Here is a 26,413-nt window from a genome sequence, read left to right as displayed (position 1 = left end):
CAGCAAAACCCCCTTAACCAGCGAAACCCCCTTAACCAGCGAAACCCCCTTAACCAGCGAAACCCCCTTAACCAGCGAAACCCCCTTAACCAGCGAAACCCCCTTAACCAGCGAAACCCCCTTAACCAGCGAAACCCCCTTAACCAGCGAAACCCCCTTAACCAGCGAAACCCCCTTAACCAGCGAAACCCCCTTAACCAGCAAAACCCCCTTAACCAGCACAACCCCCTTAACCAGCACAACCCCCTTAACCAGCACAACCCCCTTAACCAGCACAACCCCCTTAACCAGCACAACCCCCTTAACCAGCACAACCCCCTTAACCAGCACAACCCCCTTAACCAGCACAACCCCCTTAACCAGCACAACCCCCTTAACCAGCACAACCCCCTTAACCAGCACAACCCCCTTAACCAGCACAACCCCCTTAACCAGCAAAACCCCCTTAACCAGCAATACCCCCTTAACCAGCAAAACCCCCTTAACCAGCAAAACCCCCGTAACCAGCAAAACCCCCTTAACCAGCAAAACCCCCTTAACCAGCAAAACCCCCTTAACCAGCAAAAGCCCCTTAACCAGCAAAAGCCCCTTAACCAGCAAAAGCCCCTTAACCAGCAAAAGCCCCTTAACCAGCAAAAGCCCCTTAACCAGCAAAACCCCCTCCAAAAGTAAGAGTTAAGATAGAGAGAGGGGGGGGGGGGGCAATGCAAGTAGTCTGGGCAGCCATTTGATTAGTTGTTCAGGAGTCTTATGGCTTTGGGGGGTAGAAGCTGTGATGCAGTGATGCAGTGATGCAACCCGTCAGGATGCTCTCGATGGTGCAGCTGTAGAACCGTTTGAGGATCTGAGGACCCATGCCAAATCTTTTCAGTCTGCTGAGGGGGAATAGGTTTTGTCGTGCCCTCTTCACGACTGAAGAGAACCGAGAGTTGCGTCTGTTCCATATTTAGTGCAGTACTAATGACCAGAGAACCGAGGGTGGTGTCTGTTCCCTGTATAGTGCAGTACTAATGACCAGAGAACCGAGGGTGGTGTCTGTTCCCTGTATAGTGCAGTACTAATGACCAGAGAACCGAGGGTGGTGTCTGTTCCCTTTATAGTGCAGTACTAATGACCAGAGAACCGAGGGTGATGTCTGTTCCCTGTATAGTGCAGTACTAATGACCAGAGAACCGAGGGTGGTGTCTGTTCCCTGTATAGTGCAGTACTAATGACCAGAGAACCGAGGGTGATGTCTGTTCCCTGTATAGCGCAGTACTAATGACCAGAGAACCGAGGGTGGTGTCTGTTCCCTGTATAGTGCAGTACTAATAACCAGAGAACCGAGGGTGGTGTCTGTTCCCTGTATAATGCAGTACTAATGACCAGAGAACCGAGGGTGGTGTCTGTTCCCTGTATAGTGCAGTACTAATAACCAGAGAACCGAGGGTGATGTCTGTTCCCTGTATAGTGCAGTACTAATGACCAGAGAACCGAGGGTGGTGTCTGTTCCCTGTATAGTGCAGTACTAATGACCAGAGAACCCAGGGTGGTGTCTGTTCCCTGTATAGTGCAGTACTAATGACCAGAGAACCGAGGGTGGTGTCTGTTCCCTGTATAGTGCAGTACTAATGACCAGAGAACCGAGGGTGGTGTCTGTTCCCTGTATAGTGCAGTACTAATGACCAGAGAACCGAGGGTGATGTCTGTTCCCTGTATAGCGCAGTACTAATGACCAGAGAACCGAGGGTGGTGTCTGTTCCCTGTATAGTGCAGTACTAATAACCAGAGAACCGAGGGTGGTGTCTGTTCCCTGTATAGTGCAGTACTAATGACCAGAGAACCGAGGGTGGTGTCTGTTCCCTGTATAGTGCAGTACTAATAACCAGAGAACCGAGGGTGATGTCTGTTCCCTGTATAGTGCAGTACTAATGACCAGAGAACCGAGGGTGGTGTCTGTTCCCTGTATAGTGCAGTACTAATGACCAGAGAACCGAGGGTGGTGTCTGTTCCCTGTATAGTGCAGTACTAATGACCAGAGAACCGAGGGTGGTGTCTGTTCCCTGTATAGTGCAGTACTAATGACCAGAGAACAGAGGGTGATGTCTGTTCCCTGTATAGTGCAGTACTAATGACCAGAGAACCGAGGGTGATGTCTGTTCCCTGTATAGTGCAGTACTAATGACCAGAGAACCGAGGGTGATGTCTGTTCCCTGTATAGTGCAGTACTAATAACCAGAGAACCGAGGGTGATGTCTGTTCCCTGTATAGTGCAGTACTAATGACCAGAGAACCGAGGGTGGTGTCTGTTCCCTATATAGTGCAGTACTAATGACCAGAGAACCGAGGGTGGTGTCTGTTCCCTGTATAGTGCAGTACTAATGACCAGAGAACCGAGGGTGGTGTCTGTTCCCTGTATAGTGCAGTACTAATGACCAGAGAACCGAGGGTGGTGTCTGTTCCCTGTATAGTGCAGTACTAATAACCAGAGAACCGAGGGTGATGTCTGTTCCCTGTATAGTGCAGTACTAATGACCAGAGAACCGAGGGTGGTGTCTGTTCCCTATATAGTGCAGTACTAATGACCAGAGAACCGAGGGTGGTGTCTGTTCCCTGTATAGTGCAGTACTAATGACCAGAGAACCGAGGGTGGTGTCTGTTCCCTGTATAGTGCAGTACTAATGACCAGAGAACCGAGGGTGGTGTATGTTCCCTGTATAGTGCAGTACTAATGACCAGAGAACCGAGGGTGGTGTCTGTTCCCTGTATAGTGCAGTACTAATGACCAGTGCTCCTCTCTCTCTCTCCATCAGATTAGATCCGTCTCTTCTTCAGGACGGTGGGAGAAGTTCTCCTCTCTCTCTCTCCATCAGATTAGATCCGTCTCTTCTTCAGGACGGTGGGAGAAGTTCTCCTCTCTCTCTCTCCATCAGATTAGATCCGTCTCTTCTTCTTCTCCTCCGTCTCCAGTAAATACATCTTCCTCGAGTCGTTTCCTGTTTCCTGTCTCCCGTACGTCGGTCGACTCCTCTCCTCTGCCGGGCCCACTAATCACTCAGCATTATCTATCTCCACAAATGGCATTTCATTAGCTTGTTATCCCCGCGGAGGCCTGAACGCTGTACGCTCAATAGCATTATGGGTAATTTCTCATAAAGACACATTATTGATCCTGGGCTTGGCCCGGGCCCTTACTCTATGGTTGAGTCCCAAACGGCACCCTATTCCCTATGTAGTGCACTACTTTTGACCAGGATCTATAGGGGTAGTGCACTACTTTGGACCAATAGTGTATCAGGTGGCGTTTGGGACGGTCTGCCTGGCGCTCTAGAAACGTGTCTGTCAGCAGTCCCTGAATCCCTCGTCCTCCACGTCATGAAGAATTAAACACAGACTCAATTAGACAGCGGTGAATACCACGGATATCTCCATATGCAGAGGTTGGAGGGGGGGGAGGGAGAAGGAAGAGCTTTTATGAAAATAGCTCTTCCCGTTTACTTTTTCTCATCCGTGTTTGGGGAACACTCTCTCTCTTCCTCTCCCTGCCTGCCTCTCCTTCCCCCTGTCTAACTATCCCCTCACTCTCTCTCTTCCTCCCTTCCTCTCCCTGTCTGCCTCTCCTTCCCCCTGTCTAACTATCCCCTCACTCTCTCTCTTCCTCTCCTCGTCTGCCTCTCCTTCCCCCTGTCTAACTATCCCCTCACTCTCTCTCTTCCTCTCCTTCCCCCTGTCTAACTATCCCCTCACTCTCTCTCTTCCTCCCTTCCTCTCCTCGTCTGTCTCTCCTTCCCCCAGTCTAACTATCCCCTCACTCTCTCTCTTCCTCCCTTCCTCTCCTTGTCTGTCTCTCCTTCCCCCAGTCTAACTATCCCCTCACTCTCTCTCTTCCTCCCTTCCTCTCCCTGTCTGCCTCTCCTTCCCCCTGTCTAACTATCCCCTCACTCTCTCCCTTCCTCTCCTCGTCTGCCTCTCCTTCCCCCTGTCTAACTATCCCCTCACTCTCTCTTCCTCCCTTCCTCTCCTCGTCTGTCTCTCCTTCCCCCTGTCTAACTATCCCCTCACTCTCTCCCTTCCTCTCCTCGTCTGCCTCTCCTTCCCCCTGTCTAACTATCCCCTCACTCTCTCTCTTCCTCTCTTCCTCTCCTCGTCTGTCTCTCCTTCCCCCAGTCTAACTATCCCCTCACTCTCTCTCTTCCTCCCTTCCTCTCCCTGTCTGCCTCTCCTTCTCCCTGTCTAACTATCCCCTCACTCTCTTCCTTCCTCTCCCTGTCTGCCTCTCCTTCCCCCTGTCTAACTATCCCCTCACTCTCTCCCTTCCTCTCCCTGTCTGCCTCTCCTTCCCCCTGTCTAACTATCCCCTCACTCTCTCTCTTCCTCTCCCTGTCTGCCTCTCTGCCTCTCCTTCCCCCTGTCTAACTATCCCCTCACTCTCTCTCTTCCTCTCCCTGTCTGCCTCTCTGCCTCTCCTTCCCCCTGTCTAACTATCCCCTCACTCTCTCTCTTCCTCTCCCTGTCTGCCTCTCCTTCCCCCTGTCTAACTATCCCCTCACTCTCTCCCTTCCTCTCCCTGTCTGCCTCTCCTTCCCCCTGTCTAACTATCCCCTCACTCTCTCTCTTCCTCTCCCTGTCTGCCTCTCTGCCTCTCCTTCCCCCTGTCTAACTATCCCCTCACTCTCTCTCTTCCTCTCCCTGTCTGCCTCTCTGCCTCTCCTTCCCCCTGTCTAACTATCCCCTCACTCTCTCTCTTCCTCTCTTCCTCTCCTCGTCTGTCTCTCCTTCCCCCAGTCTAACTATCCCCTCACTCTCTCTCTTCCTCCCTTCCTCTCCCTGTCTGCCTCTCCTTCCCCCTGTCTAACTATCCCCTCACTCTCTTCCTTCCTCTCCCTGTCTGCCTCTCCTTCCCCCTGTCTAACTATCCCCTCACTCTCTCCCTTCCTCTCCTCGCCTGCCTCTCCTTCCCCCTGTAACTATCCCCTCACTCTAACTCTTCCTCTCGCAGTCTGCCTCTCCTTCCCCCTGTCTAACTATCCCCTCACTCTCTCTCTTCCTCTCCTTCCCCCTGTCTAACTATCCCCTCACTCTCTCTCTTCCTCTCCTTCCCCCAGTCTAACTATCCCCTCACTCTCTCTCTTCCTCCCTTCCTCTCCCCGTCTGCCTCTCCTTCTCCCTGTCTAACTATCCCCTCACTCTCTCTCTTCCTCCCTTCCTCTCCCCGTCTGCCTCTCCTTCTCCCTGTCTAACTATCCCCTCACTCTCTCTCTTCCTCCCTTCCTCTCCCTGTCTGCCTCTCCTTCTCCCTGTCTAACTATCCCCTCACTCTCTCTCTTCCTCTCCTCGCCTGCCTCTCCTTCCCCCTGTAACTATCCCCTCACTCTCTCTCTTCCTCTCCCTGTCTGCCTCTCCTTCCCCCTGTCTAACTATCCCCTCACTCTCTCTTCCTCTCCCTGTCTGCCTCTCCTTCCCCCTGTCTAACTATCCCCTCACTCTCTCTCTTCCTCTCTTCCTCTCCTCGTCTGCCTCTCCCTCCCCCTGTCTAACTATCCCCTCACTCTCTCTCTTCCTCTCCTCGTCTGCCTCTCCTTCCCCCTGTCTAACTATCCCCTCACTCTCTCTCTTCCTCTCTTCCTCTCCTCGTCTGCCTCTCCTTCCCCCTGTCTAACTATCCCCTCACTCTCTCTTCCTCTCCCAGTCTGCCTCTCCTTCCCCCTGTCTAACTATCCCCTCACTCTCTCTCTTCCTCTCTTCCTCTCCCAGTCTGCCTCTCCTTCCCCCTGTAACTATCCCCTCACTCTAACTCTTCCTCTCCCAGCCTGCCTCTCCTTCCCCCTGTCTAACTATCCCCTCACTCTCTCTCTTCCTCTCCTCGTCTGCCTCTCCTTCCCCCTGTCTAACTATCCCCTCACTCTCTCTTCCTCTCCCAGTCTGCCTCTCCTTCCCCCTGTCTAACTATCCCCTCTCTCTCTCTTCCTCTCCCCGTCTGCCTCTCCTTCCCCCTGTCTAACTATCCCCTCACTCTCTCTCTTCCTCTCTTCCTCTCCCAGTCTGCCTCTCCTTCCCCCTGTAACTATCCCCTCACTCTAACTCTTCCTCTCCTCGTCTGCCTCTCCTCCCCCCTGTCTAACTATCCCCTCACTCTCTCTCTTCCTCTCTTCCTCTCCCTGTCTGCCTCTCCTTCCCCCTGTAACTATCCCCTCACTCTAACTCTTCCTCTCCCTGTCTGCCTCTCCTTCCCCCTGTCTAACTATCCCCTCACTCTAACTCTTCCTCTCCCAGCCTGCCTCTCCTTCCCCCTGTCTAACTATCCCCTCACTCCTTGGATATTATTCTGTGTCCGTGACAGATTCCCTCTGATGTATAAATAATGGAGCTAAATGATGCTCTGTGAGGAGAAGTGCTTCTCCGTCCTCTGACGTTCTTATTATACAAAGTCACTTCTACCTAAGAGGGTCAGATTTCCTGACAAATCCCTCATTACCACACGGCAATAGAAGGGGAATCTATTTGAGAGGAGATAGAGGGGGAGGAGCCTAATATCATGTGTAGCGGGGAAATAGAGGGGGAGGAGCCTAATAGCATGTGTAGCTGGGAGATAGAGGGGGAGGAGCCTAATATCATGTGTGGCGGGGAGATAGAGGGGGAGGAGCCTAATATCAAATCAAATCCCTCATTACCACACGGCAATAGAAGAGGAATCTATTTGAGAGGAGATAGAGGGGGAGGAGCCTAATATCAAATCAAATCCCTCATTACCACACGGCAATAGAAGAGGAATCTATTTGAGAGGAGATAGAGAGGGAGGAGCCTAATATAATGTGTAGCGGGGAGATAGTGGGGGAGGAGCCTAATATCATGTGTAGCAGGGAGATAGAGGGGGAGGAGCCTAATATCATGTGTGGCGGGGAGATAGAGGGGGAGGAGCCTAATATCATGTGTCGCGGGGAGATGGAGGGGGAGGAGCCTAATATCATGTGTCGCGGGGAGATAGAGGGGGAGGAGCCTAATATCATGTGTCGCGGGGAGATAGAGGGGGAGGAGCCTAATATCATGTGTCGCGGGGAGATGGAGGGGGAGGAGCCTAATATCAAATCAAATTCCTCATTACCACATGGCAATAGAAGGGGAATCTATTTGTGAGGAGATAGAGAGGGAGGAGCCTAATATCATGTGTCGCGGGGAGATGGAGGGGGAGGAGCCTAATATCATGTGTCGCGGGGAGATAGAGGGGGAGGAGCCTAATATCATGTGTCGCGGGGAGATGGAGGGGGAGGAGCCTAATATCATGTGTCGCGGGGAGATTGAGGGGGAGGAGCCTAATATCATGTGTAGCGGGGAGATAGAGGGGGAGGAGCCTAATATCTTGTGTAGCGGGGAAGAGAGTGAAAGTGGAGGAGAGGGAGAGAGTGAAGAGATAGTGGGGGAGAGAGTGGGAGAGAGAGTGAAGAGAGAGTGGGAGAGAGAGTGAAGAGGAAGAGAGAGTGGGAGAGAGTGAAGAGGGAGAGAGAGTGAAGAGAGAGTGAAGAGAGAGTGAAGAGAAAGAGGGAGAGAGAGTGAAGAGTGAAGAGGGAGAGAGAGTGAAGAGGGAGAGAGAGTGAAGAGGGAGAGAGCGTGAAGAGGGAGAGAGCGTGAAGAGGGAGAGAGCGTGAAGAGGGAGAGAGCGTGAAGAGGGAGAGAGCGTGAAGAGGGAGAGAGCGTGAAGAGGGAGAGAGCGTGAAGAGGGAGAGAGCGTGAAGAGGGAGAGAGCGTGAAGAGGGAGAGAGCGTGAAGAGGGAGAGAGCGTGAAGAGGGAGAGAGAGTGAAGAGGGAGAGAGAGTGAAAGTGGAGAGAGAGAGAGAGTGGAGTGGAGAGAGAGTGGAGGAGAGAGAGAGAAAGTGGTTCAGACCCGTTCACTGAACTCTGTAATTAGATAATACTTTTGATGATGGTACATTTTGAAATCTTAATCCATTTAATTTATAATGTGAGAGACTTCTACACACACACACACACACACACACACACACACACACACATCCAACCCCCTCCTTCTAAACAGTCGGTATCTTTCTTCAGGACAATATCGTTACAATTAAACTATCACTATCTAATACCAGGTCTATAGACCTCTCTCTCCTTAGAGACACCATGTAAACTATCTAATACCAGGTCTATAGACCTCTCTCTCCTTAGAGACACCATGTAAACTATCTAATACCAGGTCTATAGACCTCTCTCTCCTTAGAGACACCATGTAAACTATCACTATCTAATACCAGGTCTATAGACCTCTCTCTCCTTAGAGACACCATGTAAACTATCTAATACCAGGTCTATAGACCTCTCTCTCCTTAGAGACACCATGTAAACTATCTAATACCAGGTCTATAGACCTCTCTCTCCTTAGAGACACCATGTGAACTATCACTATCTAATACCAGGTCTATAGACCTCTCTCTCCTTAGAGACACCATGTAAACTATCTAATACCAGGTCTATAGACCTCTCTCTCCTTAGAGACACCATGTAAACCACATATGTCAGAGTCAAGGCCCGCGGGCCACATCCGGCCCGCAAGAAGGTTTTTTACGGCCCCTGGGATGATCTTGATTTATTATTAGAACCGGCCCGCAGCAAGCCGGCAGCCCGCAGATCTTTTACACGCACCAATACTACATTTCCCACAATGCAAAGGTGACGCACCGAGCAGTAGGCTGCTTCATTTCAATATTTATTGGCACAGCAGTCGTCAGCATCACAGTAAAATTAACTTTCAGATACCCATCAAAAATGGCAAAACGGAAGGTGGATACTGAGAACCGGGGGTTTCAAACAAGGTGGGAGTCGGAGTATATGTTCACGAAGGTAGCTGGAAAACCTGTGTGTCTTCTGTGTGGAGAAAGTGTGGCGGTACTGAAAGAGTATAATCTGAGACGACATTATGAAACGAAACACGCGGACAAAAACAAGAATATGGACATGGAACAAAGGCTACAAAAGGCAGAGGAATTAAAACGAGGCCTCAAATCTCGACAGGCTCTGTTCAAAAAAGCCAAATCACAAGGCCAGGCTGCTGTCAAGGCCAGTTTTATTTTGGCAGAAGAGATCGCTAAATCAGCCCGGCCATTTACGGAGGGGGATTTCATCAAAAACTGCATGATTAAAGTTTGTGACGAAGTTTGCCCAGAAAAAAGGCAACTCTTTTTAAATGTGAGTCTGAGCAGAAACACCATTGCCGAGAGAGTAGACCAGTTGTCCATCAATCTAAAAGAGCAGCTTGTGAAAAAGGGAAAAGATTTTATTGCATATTCCTTGGCTGTGGATGAGAGCACCGACATTTCTGACATTGCCCAGTTGTCAATTTTCATCCGCGGAGTGGACTCCAACCTAAGCGTGACAGAGGAGTTTTTGGCTTTACGTCCTATGCATGGCACAACTACGGGGCATGATTTGTATGAAGAGGTGTCAAGATGTGTAAATGAGATGGAGCTGCCTTGGGAAAAACTCGTGGGTTTGACAACCGACGGAGCACCTGCGATGTGTGGACACAGGAGCGGACTGGTGGCGAAGATACGGGAAAAGATGCAAGAGGAAAACGCGACAGGTGAGCTGACAGCTTATCATTGTATCATACACCAGGAAGCGTTGTGCGGTAAAGCCTTGAAAATGGAGCATGTAATGAGCATCATCACGCGCACAGTTAACTTTATCAGAGCCAAAGGTTTGAATCACCGCCAGTTCAAGGCATTTCTGACGGAGTTAGAAACGGAGCATGGTGATTTGCCTTATCACACAGAGGTGCGATGGCTAAGCCAGGGAAAGGTGCTTCAAAGATGTTTCGAGCTTCGTGAGGAGATTTGTCTGTTCTTGGACAGCAAAGGGAAAGACACAACACAACTCCGAGACGAAATGTTTCTGTGTGAAATGGCTTTTCTGTGTGACATTACGAGTCATCTGAATGCAATAAACTTGCAGCTGCAGGGTCGGGATCGTGTCATCTCTGATATGTACAGTACAGTGAAGGCATTTAAAACCAAACTGACTCTGTGGGAGACGCAGATGCGGAAAGAAAATTTGAGCCACTTTCCCAGCTGCCAGACCATGAAAGAGAAGCTCTCTACCAGTGCGTTCCCGAGCACACAGTTGGCTGATAAAATAGGTATGCTTGCCGCTGACTTTCGACGCCGATTTGCTGACTTTGAAGCACAAAAAAGCAGGTTGGAACTGCTCGGTAACCCATTTGCTGTTGACGTGGAAAGCTCACCACCAAACCTCCAAATGGAGTTGATTGACCTCCAATGCAATGATGCACTGAGGGCAAAATATGCGGCAGTGGGTGCTGCGGAGTTCGCCCGTTTCCTCCCCGGCACAATGCCCCAGCTGCGCATCCAGGCTGCTCAAACGTTGTCTATGTTTGGCAGCACATACCTGTGTGAACAACTGTTTTCTTTGATGAACCTGAACAAAACATCACACAGAAGTCGACTTACTGCTGAACACCTCCACTCAATTCTGAGGATTTCTTCAGCTCAGAGCCTTACCCCGAACATTGATGAACTTGTGGAAAAGATGGGACACCACCAAGTATCACCCTCAACCTCAAACAAGTGAACATTACTGTGCAATCACATATTTAGAGTTTTTACTCAGTTCAAGTTTAAAAGTTAAAATTTAATATTTGTTTTCACTGCATGTTACTTCTCCTTAAACAAAGTGTTGTTTTTGATTAATAGATTTTTGCACTTTATTTTTTTGTATTTCAATCCAATTATATTTTAAAAATATTTCAGTTGAGTGGATGATAGAAAATTGCTATTATTGTTTTTTCTTTGAAGTAAATTTAGCCCACTTTTGCTAAAATAGAAAATATAGTCTACTGATGGTGCCTTGAATACCGGTTTCTTTCATTTAATGTTCATGTTATGGGGATATTTATATAAAGGAAATTTGTCTTTTGTGTCTGTTGAAAATTAAAGATTACTGACAGAGCCATAAGAAAATATTGCTTTATTTATCTGATCATATTGTAATATATTTGTTAGGTTTTCAGTAGGTTCAATTAGGTTCACTAGACTATATGCGTCATTTAAAAATTTTTCAATGAACATTCGAACAGTCCGGCCCTCGTCTTGTAGCTGATTTTTTTATTTGGCCCTCCGTCCATTTGACTTTGACACCCCTGATGTAAACTATCACTATCTAATACCAGGTCTATAGACCTCTCTCTCCTTAGAGACACCATGTAAACTATCTAATACCAGGTCTATAGACCTCTCTCTCCTTAGAGACACCATGTAAACTATCACTATCTAATACCAGGTCTATAGACCTCTCTCTGCTTAGAGACACCATGTAAACTATCTAATACCAGGTCTATAGACCTCTCTCTCCTTAGAGACACCATGTAAACTATCACTATCTAATACCAGGTCTATAGACCTCTCTCTCCTTAGAGACACCATGTAAACTATCTAATACCAGGTCTATAGACCTCTCTCTCCTTAGAGACACCATGTAAACTATCACTATCTAATACCAGGTCTATAGACCTCTCTCTCCTTAGAGACTCCATGTAAACTATCTAATACCAGGTCTATAGACCTCTCTCTGCTTAGAGACACCATGTAAACTATCTAATACCAGGTCTATAGACCTCTCTCTCCTTAGAGAGACCATGTAAACTATCACTATCTAATACCAGGTCTATAGACCTCTCTCTGCTTAGAGACACCATGTAAACTATCTAATAGCAGGTCTATAGACCTCTCTCTCCTTATAGACACCATGTAAACTATCTAATACCAGTTCTATAGACCTCTCGCTCCTTAGAGAGACCATGTAAACTATCACTATCTAATACCAGGTCTATAGACCTCTCTCTCCTTAGAGACACCATGTAAACTATCACTATCTAATACCAGGTCTATAGACCTCTCTCTCCTTAGAGACACCATGTAAACTATCTAATACCAGGTCTATAGACCTCTCTCTGCTTAGAGACACCATGTAAACTATCACTATCTAATACCAGGTCTATAGACCTCTCTCTCCTTAGAGACACCATGTAAACTATCTAATACCAGGTCTATAGACCTCTCTCTCCTTAGAGACACCATGTAAACTATCACTATCTAATACCAGGTCTATAGACCTCTCTCTCCTTAGAGACACCATGTAAACTATCTAATACCAGGTCTATAGACCTCCCTCTCCTTAAAGACATCATGTAAACTATCACTATCTAATACCAGGTCTATAGACCTCTCTCTCCTTAGAGACACCATGTAAACTATCACTATCTAATACCAGGTCTATAGACCTCTCTCTCCTTAGAGACACCATGTAAACTATCTAATACCAGGTCTATAGACCTCTCTCTGCTTAGAGACACCATGTAAACTATCACTATCTAATACCAGGTCTATAGACTTCTCTCTCCTTAGAGACACCATGTAAACTATCTAATACCAGGTCTATAGACCTCTCTCTCCTTAGAGACACCATGTAAACTATCACTATCTAATACCAGGTCTATAGCCCTCTCTCGCCTTAGAGACACCATGTAAACTATCACTATCTAATACCAGGTCTATAGACCTCTCTCTCCTTAGAGACACCATGTAAACTATCACTATCTAATACCAGGTCTATAGACCTCTCTCTGCTTAGAGACACCATGTAAACTATCACTATCTAATACCAGGTCTATAGACCTCTCTCTCCTTAGAGACACCATGTAAACTATCTAATACCAGGTCTATAGACCTCTCTCTGCTTAGAGACACCATGTAAACTATCACTATCTAATACCAGGTCTATAGACCTCTCTCTGCTTAGAGACACCATGTAAACTATCTAATACCAGGTCTATAGACCTCTCTCTGCTTAGAGACACCATGTAAACTATCACTATCTAATACCAGGTCTATAGACCTCTCTCTGCTTAGAGACACCATGTAAACTATCACTATCTAATACCAGGTCTATAGACCTCTCTCTCTCCTTAGAGACACCATGTAAACTATCACTATCTAATACCAGGTCTATAGACCTCTCTCTGCTTAGAGACACCATGTAAACTATCACTATCTAATACCAGGTCTATAGACCTCTCTCTCCTTAGAGACACCATGTAAACTATCACTATCTAATACCAGGTCTATAGACCTCTCTCTGCTTAGAGACACCATGTAAACTATCACTATCTAATACCAGGTCTATAGACCTCTCTCTCCTTAGAGACACCATGCAAACTATCTAATACCAGGTCTATAGACCTCTCTCTGCTTAGAGACACCATGTAAACTATCACTATCTAATACCAGGTCTATAGACCTCTCTCTCCTTAGAGACACCATGTAAACTATCACTATCTAATACCAGGTCTATAGACCTCCCTCTCCTTAGAGACACCATGTAAACTATCTAATACCAGGTCTATAGACCTCTCTCTGCTTAGTGATAGTTTACATGGTGTCTCAAAGGAGAGAGAGGTCTCCTCTACCCTCATATACAGAGAGGACATCCATCTGTCTCCTCATATACAGAGAGACCATCCATCTGTCTCCTCTACCCTCATTAACAGAGAGACCATCCATCTGTCTCCTCTACCCTCATAGACAGAGAGACCATCCATCTGTCTCCTCTACCCTCATAGACAGAGAGACCATCCATCTGTCTCCTCTACCCTCATAGACAGAGAGACCATCCATCTGTCTCCTCATATACAGAGAGACCATCCATCTGTCTCCTCTACCCTCATAGACAGAGAGACCATCCATCTGTCTCCTCTACCCTCATTAGACAGAGAGACCATCCATCTGTCTCCTCTACCCTCATTGACAGAGAGACCATCCATCTGTCTCCTCTACCCTCATAGACAGAGTGACCATCCATCTGTCTCCTCTACCCTCATATCCAGGGAGGACATCCATCTGTCTCCTCTACCCTCATAGACAGAGAGACCATCCATCTGTCTCCTCTACCCTCATTAACAGAGAGACCATCCATCTGTCTCCTCTACCCTCATATCCAGGGAGGACATCCATCTGTCTCCTCTACCCTCATTAACAGAGATACCATCCATCTGTCTCCTCTACCCTCATTAACAGAGAGACCATCCATCTGTCTCCTCTACCCTCATAGACAGAGAGACCATCCATCTGTCTCCTCTACCCTCATAGACAGAGAGGACATCCATCTGTCTCCTCTACCCTCATATACAGAGGACATCCATCTGTCTCCTCATATACAGAGACCATCCATCTGTCTCCTCTACCCTCATAGACAGAGAGGACATCCATGTAGTCATAGGTGGAGAACTAACAGAGGACTGCCACAGTAAAATGCTACTGTCTGAGGTGTTAGTGGTTTATTTCTGGGCCTGCCCTGCCCTCTAGTGTTCAGGCTGGGTCATTGCAGCAGCTCTTTGAACGAAGGAGCCATAAGGAACCTTACTGTCATACGATGCCCTGATACAAGGATACAAATGTCAACCATTTCTACACTTCTAGTCGTTGATTGAGAGGAAGCTGGAAGAACCCCAGCCATTTCTTGACAGACCGGCTGAGAGGAACAGACAGACATACAGACTCTCCTCCCTCCGTCTCACTTCTCTCTATATCCCTAACCCCCCCTCCCTCCCTCCTCTCCCTCCGTCTCACTTCTCTCTTTATATCCCTAACCCCCCCTCCCTCCTCTCCCTCAGTCTCACTTCTCTCTTTATATCCCTAACCCCCCCCTCCCTCCTCTCCCTCCCTCCTCTCCCTCAGTCTCACTTCTCTCTTTATGTCCCTAACCCCCCCTCCCTCCCTCAGTCTCACTTCTCTCTTTATGTCCATAACCCCCCCTCCCTCCCTCCTCTCCCTCAGTCTCACTTCTCTCTTTATGTCCCTAACCCCCCCTCCCTCCCTCCTCTCCCTCAGTCTCACTTCTCTCTTTATGTCCCTAACCCCCCCTCCCTCCCTCAGTCTCACTTCTCTCTTTATGTCCATAACCCCCCCTCCCTCCCTCCTCTCCCTCAGTCTCACTTCTCTCTTTATGTCCCTAACCCCCCTCCTCTCCCTCAGTCTCACTTCTCTCTTTATGTCCCTAACCCCCCTCCCTCTCCCTCAGTCTCACTTCTCTCTTTATGTCCCTAACCCCCCTCCTCTCCCTCAGTCTCACTTCTCTCTTTATGTCCCTAACCCCCCCCTCCCTCCCTCCCTCCTCTCCCTCAGTCTCACTTCTCTCTTTATGTCCCTAACCCCCCTCCTCTCCCTCACTCCCTCCCTCTTTATGTCCCTAACCCCCCCCCCTCCCTCCTCTCCCTCACTCCCTCCCTCTTTATGTCCCTAACCCCCCCTCCCTCTCCCTCCTCCATATTTATCTCTTACTCATCCCCCTCTTTCTCTCTCCTAGTTGACCTTCCCTAAAGCCAAGCTGCTGCTGATGTCCAGCGATCAGGAAGATATCAACGACTGGTATTACAGCCTGAGCTCTGCTGTAGGGTACGTTAACACAGACACCCCGTCTCTCTCTCTCACTGGTATTACAGCCTGAGCTCTGCTGTAGGGTACGTTAACACAGGCACCCCGTCTCTCTCTCGCTCTGTCTCTTGCTATCTGTCTGTCTCTCTCTGTCTCTCTGTCTCTGTCTCTGTGTCTCTCTCTGTCTCTCTCTCTCTATGTCTCTCTCTGTCTCTCACCTCCCCCCTCTCTCTCTCTCGCTCTGTTTCTCGCTATCTGTCTGTCTCTGTGTCTCTCTCTCTCTGTTTCTCTCTCTGTCTCTCTCTCTCTCTCTCTCTCTCTCTCTCTCTCTCTCTCTCTTTCTCTCTCTCTCTCTCTCTCTCTCTCTCTCTCTCTCTCTGTCTCTCTCTCTCTCTCTCTGTCTCTCTCTCTGTCTCTCTCTCTCTCTCTCTCTCTCTCTCTCTCTCTCTCTCTCTCTCTCTCTCTCTCTCTCTCTGGTCACTCTTACCTGGCTGGACAGGGATGCTAAACACCTGGTGGGTCACTCTTACCTGGCTGGACAGGGATGTTAAAATGTAACCTTTATTTAACTAGGCAAGTCAGTTAAGAACAAATTCTTACTTATAATGACGGCCTACCGGTGAACAGTGGGTTAACTGCCTTGTTCAGGGGCAGAACGACAGATTTTTACCTTGTCAGCTCGGGATTCGATCCAGCAACCTCTCGGTTACTGGCCCAACGCTCTAACCACTAGTCTACCTGCCTCCCCCATTAATGACCCAAAGGAAAAAGTCCAATATTAAGGCTAGATGTCAGTGATCAACAGAAGTTTTTAACTGTCATTTATTCTCACGTGATGTTCAGTCTCCTCACTTCCAGTCATGTTGTAACTGTATATTCTGTTTTCTGAGCAGTCAGTTAAGGTCAAGGAGCACGGGGGCACACCAGAGAAATTGTGTGTCTGAGCAGTCAGTTAAGGTCAAGGAGCACGGGGGCTCACCAGAGAAATGGTGTGTCTGAGCAGTCAGTTAAGGTCAAGGAGCATGGGGGCTCACCAGAGAAATGGTGTGTCTGAGCAGTCAGTTAAGGTCAAGGAGCACGGGGGCTCACCAGAGAAATGGTGTGTCTGAGCAGTCAGTTAAGATCAAGGAGCACGGGGGCTCACCAGAGAAATGGTGTGTCTGAGCAGTCAGTTAAGGTCAAGGAGCACGGGGGCTCACCAGAGAAATGGTGTGTCTGAGCAGTCAGTTAAGGTCAAGGAGCACGGTGGCTCACCAGAGAAATGGAGTGTCTGAGCAGTCAGTTAAGGTCAAGGAGCACGGGGGCTCACCAGAGAAATGGTGTGTCTGAGCAGTCAGTTAAGGTCAAGGAGCACGGTGGCTCACCAGAGAAATGGTTTACTGAGATCTTGTTTTTTGGAGGACAATGAACAATGTGGTCTCTCCAGTCAGTTGTTGTAACATGTTGTCTGTGGTCTCTACAGTCAGTTGTTGTCTGTGGTCTCTACAGTCAGTTGTTGTCTGTGGTCTCTACAGTCAGTTGTTGTCTGTGGTCTCTACAGTCAGTTGTTGTCTGTGGTCTCTACAGTCAGTTGTTGTCTGTGGTCTCTACAGTCAGTTGTTGTCTGTGGTCTCTACAGTCAGTTGTTGCCTGTGGTCTCTACAGTCAGTTGTTGCCTGTGGTCTCTACAGTCAGTTGTTGTCTGTGGTCTCTACAGTCAGTTGTTGTCTGTGGTCTCTACAGTCAGTTGTTGCCTGTGGTCTCTACAGTCAGTTGTTGCCTGTGGTCTCTACAGTCAGTTGTTGCCTGTGGTCTCTACAGTCAGTTGTTGCCTGTGGTCTCTACAGTCAGTTGTTGCCTGTGGTCTCTACAGTCAGTTGTTGCCTGTGATCTCTACAGTCAGTTGTTGTCTGTGGTCTCTACAGTCAGTTGTTGCCTGTGGTCTCTACAGTCAGTTGTTGCCTGTGGTCTCTACAGTCAGTTGTTGCCTGTGGTCTCTACAGTCAGTTGTTGTCTGTGGTCTCTACAGCCAGTTGTTGTCTGTGATCTCTCCAGCCAGTTGTTGCCTGTGGTCTCTACAGTCAGTTGTTGCCTGTGGTCTCTACAGTCAGTTGTTGTCTGTGGTCTCTACAGTCAGTTGTTGTCTGTGGTCTCTACAGTCAGTTGTTGTCTGTGGTCTCTACAGTCAGTTGTTGCCTGTGGTCTCTACAGTCAGTTGTTGCCTGTGGTCTCTCCAGCCAGTTGTTGTCTGTGGTCTCTACAGTCAGTTGTTGTAACTTGTTGTCTGTGGTCTCTACAGCCAGTTGTTGTCTGTGGTCTCTCCAGCCAGTTGTTGTCTGTGGTCTCTCCAGCCAGTTGTTGTAACTTGTTGTCTGTGGTCTCTACAGCCAGTTGTTGTCTGTGGTCTCTACAGTCAGTTGTTGTCTGTGGTCTCTACAGTCAGTTGTTGTAACTTGTTGTCTGTGGTCTCTACAGTCAGTTGTTGCCTGTGGTCTCTACAGTCAGTTGTTGTAACTTGTTGTCTGTGGTCTCTCCAGCCAGTTGTTGTCTGTGGTCTCTACAGTCAGTTGTTGTAACTTGTTGTCTGTGGTCTCTACAGCCAGTTGTTGTCTGTGGTCTCTCCAGTCAGTTAAAGTCCAGGAACACAGTGGTCCATCAGAGAGATGATCTGGTCAGGAGACCGCTACGCTGCTTTGTAGAGGACCAGAAGAACCAAACTACCCCCACCACACCACCCACCACCTCCACCCCAGGGAGGAAGAGGATGGCCCCCCCTCCACCCCAGACCCCCTCCAGACCTACCGCTCCAGCAGAAGCAGAGGGCAGCGCCTCCAAGAGGATGAAGCTGACTGGGGGGCCAGCTGAGAGGTGGGTTCATATAGAATGTACAGTATATCTGATAATGCTGTCATTCAGAGGTGGGTTCGTACAGAATGTACAGTATATACACTGCTCAAAAAAATAAAGGGAACACTAAAATAACACATCCTAGATCTGAATTAATTAAATATTCTGATATAGGGCAGAGGAACAAGAACCCTCTGTCCACTCTATCCTGATGTTATTACAGTGTAATTACCCTGTTATAGAGCAGAGGATCTAGAACCCTCTATCCTGATGTTATTACAGTGTAATTACCCTGATATAGAGCAGAGGATCTAGAACCCTCTATCCTGATGTTATTACAGTGTAATTACCCTGATATAGAGCAGATGAACTAGAACCCTCTGTCCACTCTATCCTGATGTTATTACAGTGTAATTACCCTAATATAGAGCAGAGGAACTAGAACCCTCTGTCCACTCTATCCTGATGTTATTACAGTGTAATTACCCTGATATAGAGCAGAGGAACTAGAACCCTCTGTCCACTCTATCCTGATGTTATTACAGTGTAATTACCCTGATATAGAGCAGAGGAACTAGAACCCTCTGTCCACTCTATCCTGATGTTATTATAGTGTAATTACCCTGATATAGGGCAGAGGAACAAGAACCCTCTGTCCACTCTATCCTGATGTTATTACAGTGTAATTACCCTGATATAGAGCAGAGGAACTAGAACCCTCTGTCCACTCTATCCTGATGTTATTATAGTGTAATTACCCTGATATAGGGCAGAGGAACAAGAACCCTCTGTCCACTCTATCCTGATATTATTACAGTGTAATTACCCTGATATAGAGCAGAGGATCTAGAACCCTCTATCCTGATGTTATTACAGTGTAATTACCCTGATATAGAGCAGAGTAACTAGAACCCTCTGTCCTGGTGTTATTACAGTGTAATTACCCTGATATAGAGCAGAGGAACTAGAACCCTCTCTCCACTCTATCCTGGTGTTATTACAGTGTAATTACCCTGATATAGAGCAGAGGAACTAGAACCCTCTCTCCACTCTATCCTGGTGTTATTACAGTGTAATTACCCTGATATAGAGCAGAGTAACTAGAACCCTCTATCCTTATGTTATTACAGTGTAATTACCCTGATATAGAGCAGAGGAACTAGAACCCTCTGTCCACTCTATCCTGATGTTATTATAGTGTAATTACCCTGATATAGGGCAGAGGAACAAGAACCCTCTGTCCACTCTATCCTGATATTATTACAGTGTAATTACCCTGATATAGAGCAGAGGATCTAGAACCCTCTATCCTGATGTTATTACAGTGTAATTACCCTGATATAGAGCAGAGTAACTAGAACCCTCTATCCTGGTGTTATTACAGTGTAATTACCCTGATATAGAGCAGAGGAACTAGAACCCTCTCTCCACTCTATCCTGGTGTTATTACAGTGTAATTACCCTGATATAGAGCAGAGTAACTAGAACCCTCTATCCTTATGTTATTACAGTGTAATTACCCTGATATAGAGCAGAGGAACTAGAACCCTCTCTCCACTCTATCCTGATGTTATTACAGTGTAATTACCCTGATATAGAGCAGAGGAACTAGAACCCTCTCTCCACTCTATCCTGGTGTTAGTACAGTGTAATTACCCTGATATAGAGCAGAGGAACTAGAACCCTCTCTCCACTCTATCCTGGTGTTATTACAGCGTAATTACCCTGATATAGAGCAGAGGTGAACAACTATTGTTTTTCACATCCTTCTTCGTTTTCTCCTCAGTGAATCGGCCAGGTCAAGCTGTGTGATCCTGTGAAGGACCAAGAACTTTCACACAAACCAATCAAGTCTGACAGATAAGCGTTAATGGGGGGGATATGAGGAGAGATTGGAGGTAGTTAGATACTGGATAATCAGGTTAATGGGGAGAGATGGGAGGTAGTTAGATACTGGAGAATCAGGTTAATGGGGAGAGATGGGAGGTAGTTAGATACTGGAGAATCAGGTTAATGGAGGGATATGAGGAGAGATTGGAGGCCGCTAGATACTGGAGAATCGGGTTAAGGAGGGAATATGAGGAGAGATTGGAGGTAGTTAGATACTGGAGAATCAGGTTAATGGGGAGAGATGGGAGGTAGTTAGATACTGGAGAATCAGGTTAATGGGGAGAGATGGGAGGTAGTTAGATGCTGGAGATTAAGGTTAACGGTGGGATATGAGGAGAGATGGGAGGTAGTTAGATACTGGAGAATTAGGTTAATTGGGAGAGATGGGAGGTAGTTAGATATGAGGAGAGATGGGAGGTAGTTAGATACTGGAGAATTAGGTTAATTGGGAGAGATGGGAGGTAGTTAGATATGAGGAGAGATGGGAGGTAGTTAGATATGAGGAGAGATGGGAGGTAGCTAGATACTGGAGAATCAGGTTTATGGGGAGAGATGGGAGGTAGTTAGATACTGGAGAATTAGGTTAATTGGGAGAGATGGGAGGTAGTTAGATATGAGGAGAGATGGGAGGTAGTTAGATATGAGGAGAGATGGGAGGTAGCTAGATACTGGAGAATCAGGTTTATGGGGAGAGATGGGAGGTAGTTAGATACTGGAGAATTAGGTTAATTGGGGAGAGATGGGAGGTAGTTAGATACTGGAGAATTAGGTTAATTGGGAGAGATGGGAGGTAGTTAGATATGAGGAGAGATGGGAGGTAGCTAGATACTGGAGAATCAGGTTAACGGTGGGATATGAGGAGAGATGCGAGGTAGTTAGATACTGGAGAATTAGGTTAATTGAGAGAGATGAGAGGTAGTTAGATACTGGAGAATCAGTTTAATGGGGGGGGTATTTAGATACTGGAGAATCAGGAAGCTCCAGCAGATAGCTAGATACTGGAGAATCAGGAAGAATCAGGAGAATCAGGAAGCTCCAGCAGATGGGAGGTAGCTAGATACTGGAGAATCAGGAAGCTCCAGCAGATGGGAGGTAGCTAGATACTGGAGAATCAGGAAGCTCCAGCAGATGGGAGGTAGCTAGATACTGGAGAATCAGGAAGCTCCAGCAGATGGAAAATGTGAGATTTGACTCTGAAAGAAATGAATGTTTTGTCCTGAATAGAATGTTGTCATTTATATGTCAGAGCAAAAGCTCAGCAGGAAAATACTGTATTACTAGATTGGGAATCAAAACTGTCCCCTGGGATATTTTGGCAGCACAATACCATGTCATCTGAATGTTAAATCGTGATTTTTACATTTAATTCAGACGAGCTGAAATATTAGTAACATATCATGCTTGTCTCTTTGGTAATGTACGGTATATTATAATAGTAACATGCTTGTCTCTATGGTAATATACAGTATATTATAATATTAGTAACATATCATGCTTGTCTCTATGGTAATATACAGTATATTATAATAGTAACATGCTTGTCTCTATGGTAATATACAGTATATTATAATATTAGTAACATGCTTGTGTCTATGGTAATATACAGTATATTATAATATTAGTAACATATCTTGCTTGTCTCTATGGTAATATACAGTATATTATAATATTAGTAACATGCTTGTCTCTATGGTAATATACAGTATATTATAATATTAGTAAAATGTTTGTCTCTATGGTAATATACGGTATATTATAATATTAGTAACATGCTTGTCTCTATGGTAATATACGGTATATTATAATATTAGTAACAAATCATGCTTGTCTCTGGTAATATACAGTATATTATAATATTAGTAAAATGTTTGTCTCTATGGTAATATACAGTATATTATAATAGTAACATGCTTGTCTCTATGGTAATGTACAGTATATTATAATATTAGTAACGTGCTTGTCTCTATGGTAATATACAGTATATTATAATATTAGTAACATGCTTGTCTCTATGGTAATATACAGTATATTATAATATCATGCTTGTCTCTATGGTAATATACAGTATATTATAATATTAGTAACATGCTTGTCTCTATGGTAATATACAGTATATTATAATATCATGCTTGTCTCTATGGTAATATACAGTAAATTATAATATTAGTAACATGCTTGTCTCTATGGTAATATACAGTATATTATACTATTAGTAACATATCATGCTTGTCTCTATGGTAATATACAGTATATTATAATATTAGTAACAAATCATGCTTGTCTCTATGGTAATATACAGTATATTATAATATTAGTAACATATCATGCTTGTCTCTATGGTAATATACAGTATATTATAATATTAGTAACAAATCATGCTTGTCTCTATGGTAATATACAGTATATTATAATATTAGTAACAAATCATGCATGTCTCTATGGTAATATACAGTATATTATAATATTAGTAACATATCATGCTTGTCTCTATGGTAATATACAGTATATTATAATATCATGCTTGTCTCTATGGTAATATACAGTATATTATAATATCATGCATGTCTCTATGGTAATATACAGTATATTATAATATTAGTAACATGCTTGTCTCTATGGTAATATACAGTATATTATAATATTAGTAAAATGTTTGTCTCTATGGTAATATACAGTATATTATAATATGCTTGTCTCTGGTAATATACAGTATATTATAATATTAGTAAAATGTTTGTCTCTATGGTAATATACAGTATATTATAATAGTAACATGCTTGTCTCTATGGTAATATACAGTATATTATAATATTAGTAACATGCTTGTCTCTATGGTAATAAACAGTATATTATAATAATAGTAACATATCATGCTTGTCTCTATGGTAATATACAGTATATTATAATATTAGTAACATGCTTGTCTCTATGGTAATATACAGTATATTATAATATCATGCTTGTCTCTATGGTAATATACAGTATATTATAATATTAGTAACATATCATGCTTGTCTCTATGGTAATATACAGTATATTATAATATTAGTAACATATCATGCTTGTCGCTATGGTAATATACACTATATTATAATATTAGTAACACATCATGCTTGTCTCTATGGTAATATACAGTATATTATAATATTAGTAACATGCTTGTCTCTATGGTAATATACAGTATATTATATCGTTATGGAGATATATGGAGTGCAGGACTAGGACTATAGACAGTATATTATAGCGTTATGGAGATATATGGAGTGCAGGACTAGGACTATAGACAGTATATTATAGCGTTATGGAGTGCAGCACTAGGACTATAGACAGTATATTATATCCATATGGAGTGCAGGACTAGGACTATAGACAGTATATTATAGCGTTATGGAGTGCAGCACTAGGACTATAGACAGTATATTATAGCGTTATGGAGATATATGGAGTGCAGGACTAGGAGTATAGACAGTATATTATATCCATATGGAGTGCAAGACTAGGACTATAGACAGTATATTATAGCGTTATGGAGATATATGGAGTGCAGGACTAGGAGTATAGACAGTATATTATAGCGTTATGGAGATATATGGAGTGCAGGACTAGGACTATAGACAGTATATTATAGCGCTATGGAGATATGTGGAGTGCAGGACTAGGAGTATAGACAGTATATTATATCTATATGGAGTGCAGGACTAGGACTATAGACAGTATATTATAGCGTTATGGAGATATATGGAGTGCAGGACTAGGACTATAGACAGTATATTATAGCGTTATGGAGATATGTGGAGTGCAGGACTAGGACAATAGACAGTATATTATAGCGCTATGGAGATATGTGGAGTGCAGGACTAGGACTATAGACAGTATATTATATCCATATGGAGTGCAGGACTAGGACTATAGACAGTATATTATATCCATATGGAGTGCAGGACTAGGACTATAGACAGTATATTATATCTATATGGAGTGCAGGACTAGGACTATAGACAGTATATTATATCCATATGGAGTGCAGGACTAGGAGTATAGACAGTATATTATATCTATATGGAGTGCAGGACTAGGACTATAGACAGTATATTATATCCATATGGAGTGCAGGACTAGGACTATAGACAGTATATTATAGCGCTATGGAGATATGTGGAGTGCAGGACTAGGAGTATAGACAGTATATTATATCTATATGGAGTGCAGGACTAGGACTATAGACAGTATATTATATCCATATGGAGTGCAGGACTAGGACTATAGACAGTATATTATATCTATATGGAGTGCAGGACTAGGAGTATAGACAGTATATTATATCCATATGGAGTGCAGGACTAGGAGTATAGACAGTATATTATATCCATATGGAGTGCAGGACTAGGACTATAGACAGTATATTATAGCGCTATGGAGATATGTGGAGTGCAGGACTAGGAGTATAGACAGTATATTATATCTATATGGAGTGCAGGACTAGGACTATAGACAGTATATTATATCCATATGGAGTGCAGGACTAGGAGTATAGACAGTATATTATATCTATATGGAGTGCAGGACTAGGACTATAGACAGTATATTATATCCATATGGAGTGCAGGACTAGGACTATAGACAGTATATTATAGCGCTATGGAGATATGTGGAGTGCAGGACTAGGAGTATAGACAGTATATTATATCTATATGGAGTGCAGGACTAGGACTATAGACAGTATATTATATCCATATGGAGTGCAGGACTAGGACTATAGACAGTATATTATATCTATATGGAGTGCAGGACTAGGAGTATAGACAGTATATTATATCCATATGGAGTGCAGGACTAGGAGTATAGACAGTATATTATATCCATATGGAGTGCAGGACTAGGACTATAGACAGTATATTATATCGTTATGGAGATATATGGAGTGCAGGACTAGGAGTATAGACAGTATATTATATCTATATGGAGTGCAGGACTAGGACTATAGACAGTATATTATATCTATATGGAGTGCAGGACTAGGAGTATAGACAGTATATTATATCTATATGGAGTGCAGGACTAGGAGTATAGACAGTATATTATATCTATATGGAGTGCAGGACTAGGAGTATAGACAGTATATTATATCTATATGGAGTGCAGGACTAGGACTATAGACAGTATATTATATCTATATGGAGTGCAGGACTAGGAGTATAGACAGTATATTATATCCATATGGAGTGCAGGACTAGGAGTATAGACAGTATATTATATCCATATGGAGTGCAGGACTAGGACTATAGACAGTATATTATATCTATATGGAGTGCAGGACTAGGACTATAGACAGTATATTATATCCATATGGAGTGCAGGACTAGGACTATAGACAGTATATTATAGCGCTATGGAGATATGTGGAGTGCAGGACTAGGAGTATAGACAGTATATTATATCTATATGGAGTGCAGGACTAGGACTATAGACAGTATATTATATCCATATGGAGTGCAGGACTAGGACTATAGACAGTATATTATATCTATATGGAGTGCAGGACTAGGAGTATAGACAGTATATTATATCCATATGGAGTGCAGGACTAGGAGTATAGACAGTATATTATATCCATATGGAGTGCAGGACTAGGACTATAGACAGTATATTATATCGTTATGGAGATATATGGAGTGCAGGACTAGGAGTATAGACAGTATATTATATCTATATGGAGTGCAGGACTAGGACTATAGACAGTATATTATATCCATATGGAGATATATGGAGTGCAGGACTAGGAGTATAGACAGTATATTGTATCCATATGGAGTGCAAGACTAGGAGTATAGACAGTATATTATATCTATATGGAGTGCAGGACTAGGACTATAGACAGTATATTATATCCATATGGAGTGCAGGACTAGGAGTATAGACAGTATATTGTATCCATATGGAGTGCAAGACTAGGAGTATAGACAGTATATTATATCTATATGGAGTGCAGGACTAGGACTATAGACAGTATATTATATCCATATGGAGTGCAGGACTATAGACAGTATATTATATCTATATGGAGTGCAGGACTAGGACTATAGACAGTATATTATATCCATATGGAGTGCAGGACTAGGACTATAGACAGTATATTATATCCATATGGAGTGCAGGACTAGGACTATAGACAGTATATTATATCCATATGGAGTGCAGGACTAGGAGTATAGACAGTATATTATATCCATATGGAGTGCAGGACTAGGACTATAGACAGTATATTATATCCATATGGA

The 26,413-nt window shown here is 44.7% G+C and overlaps 1 protein-coding gene across 1 annotated transcript in view; it reads left to right on the top strand.

Moving 5' to 3' along the window:
- Positions 1 to 26,413, top strand: part of LOC139395777 (uncharacterized) — a 36,862-nt gene that overhangs the window by 4,287 nt on the left and 6,162 nt on the right. The window contains exons 3-4 of the mRNA XM_071143138.1: positions 15,352 to 15,440; positions 18,024 to 18,266. Coding sequence (XP_070999239.1) covers positions 15,352 to 15,440; positions 18,024 to 18,266 — 332 coding nt within the window. The remainder of the gene's footprint in view (positions 1 to 15,351; positions 15,441 to 18,023; positions 18,267 to 26,413) is intronic.

Source organism: Oncorhynchus clarkii, unplaced genomic scaffold (assembly GCF_045791955.1).
Source record: "Oncorhynchus clarkii lewisi isolate Uvic-CL-2024 unplaced genomic scaffold, UVic_Ocla_1.0 unplaced_contig_10313_pilon_pilon, whole genome shotgun sequence".
Lineage (NCBI taxonomy): Eukaryota > Metazoa > Chordata > Actinopteri > Salmoniformes > Salmonidae > Oncorhynchus > Oncorhynchus clarkii.
The sequence above is the reverse complement of the archived record's forward strand: the minus strand, read 5'-3'. Positions and strand labels throughout refer to the sequence as shown.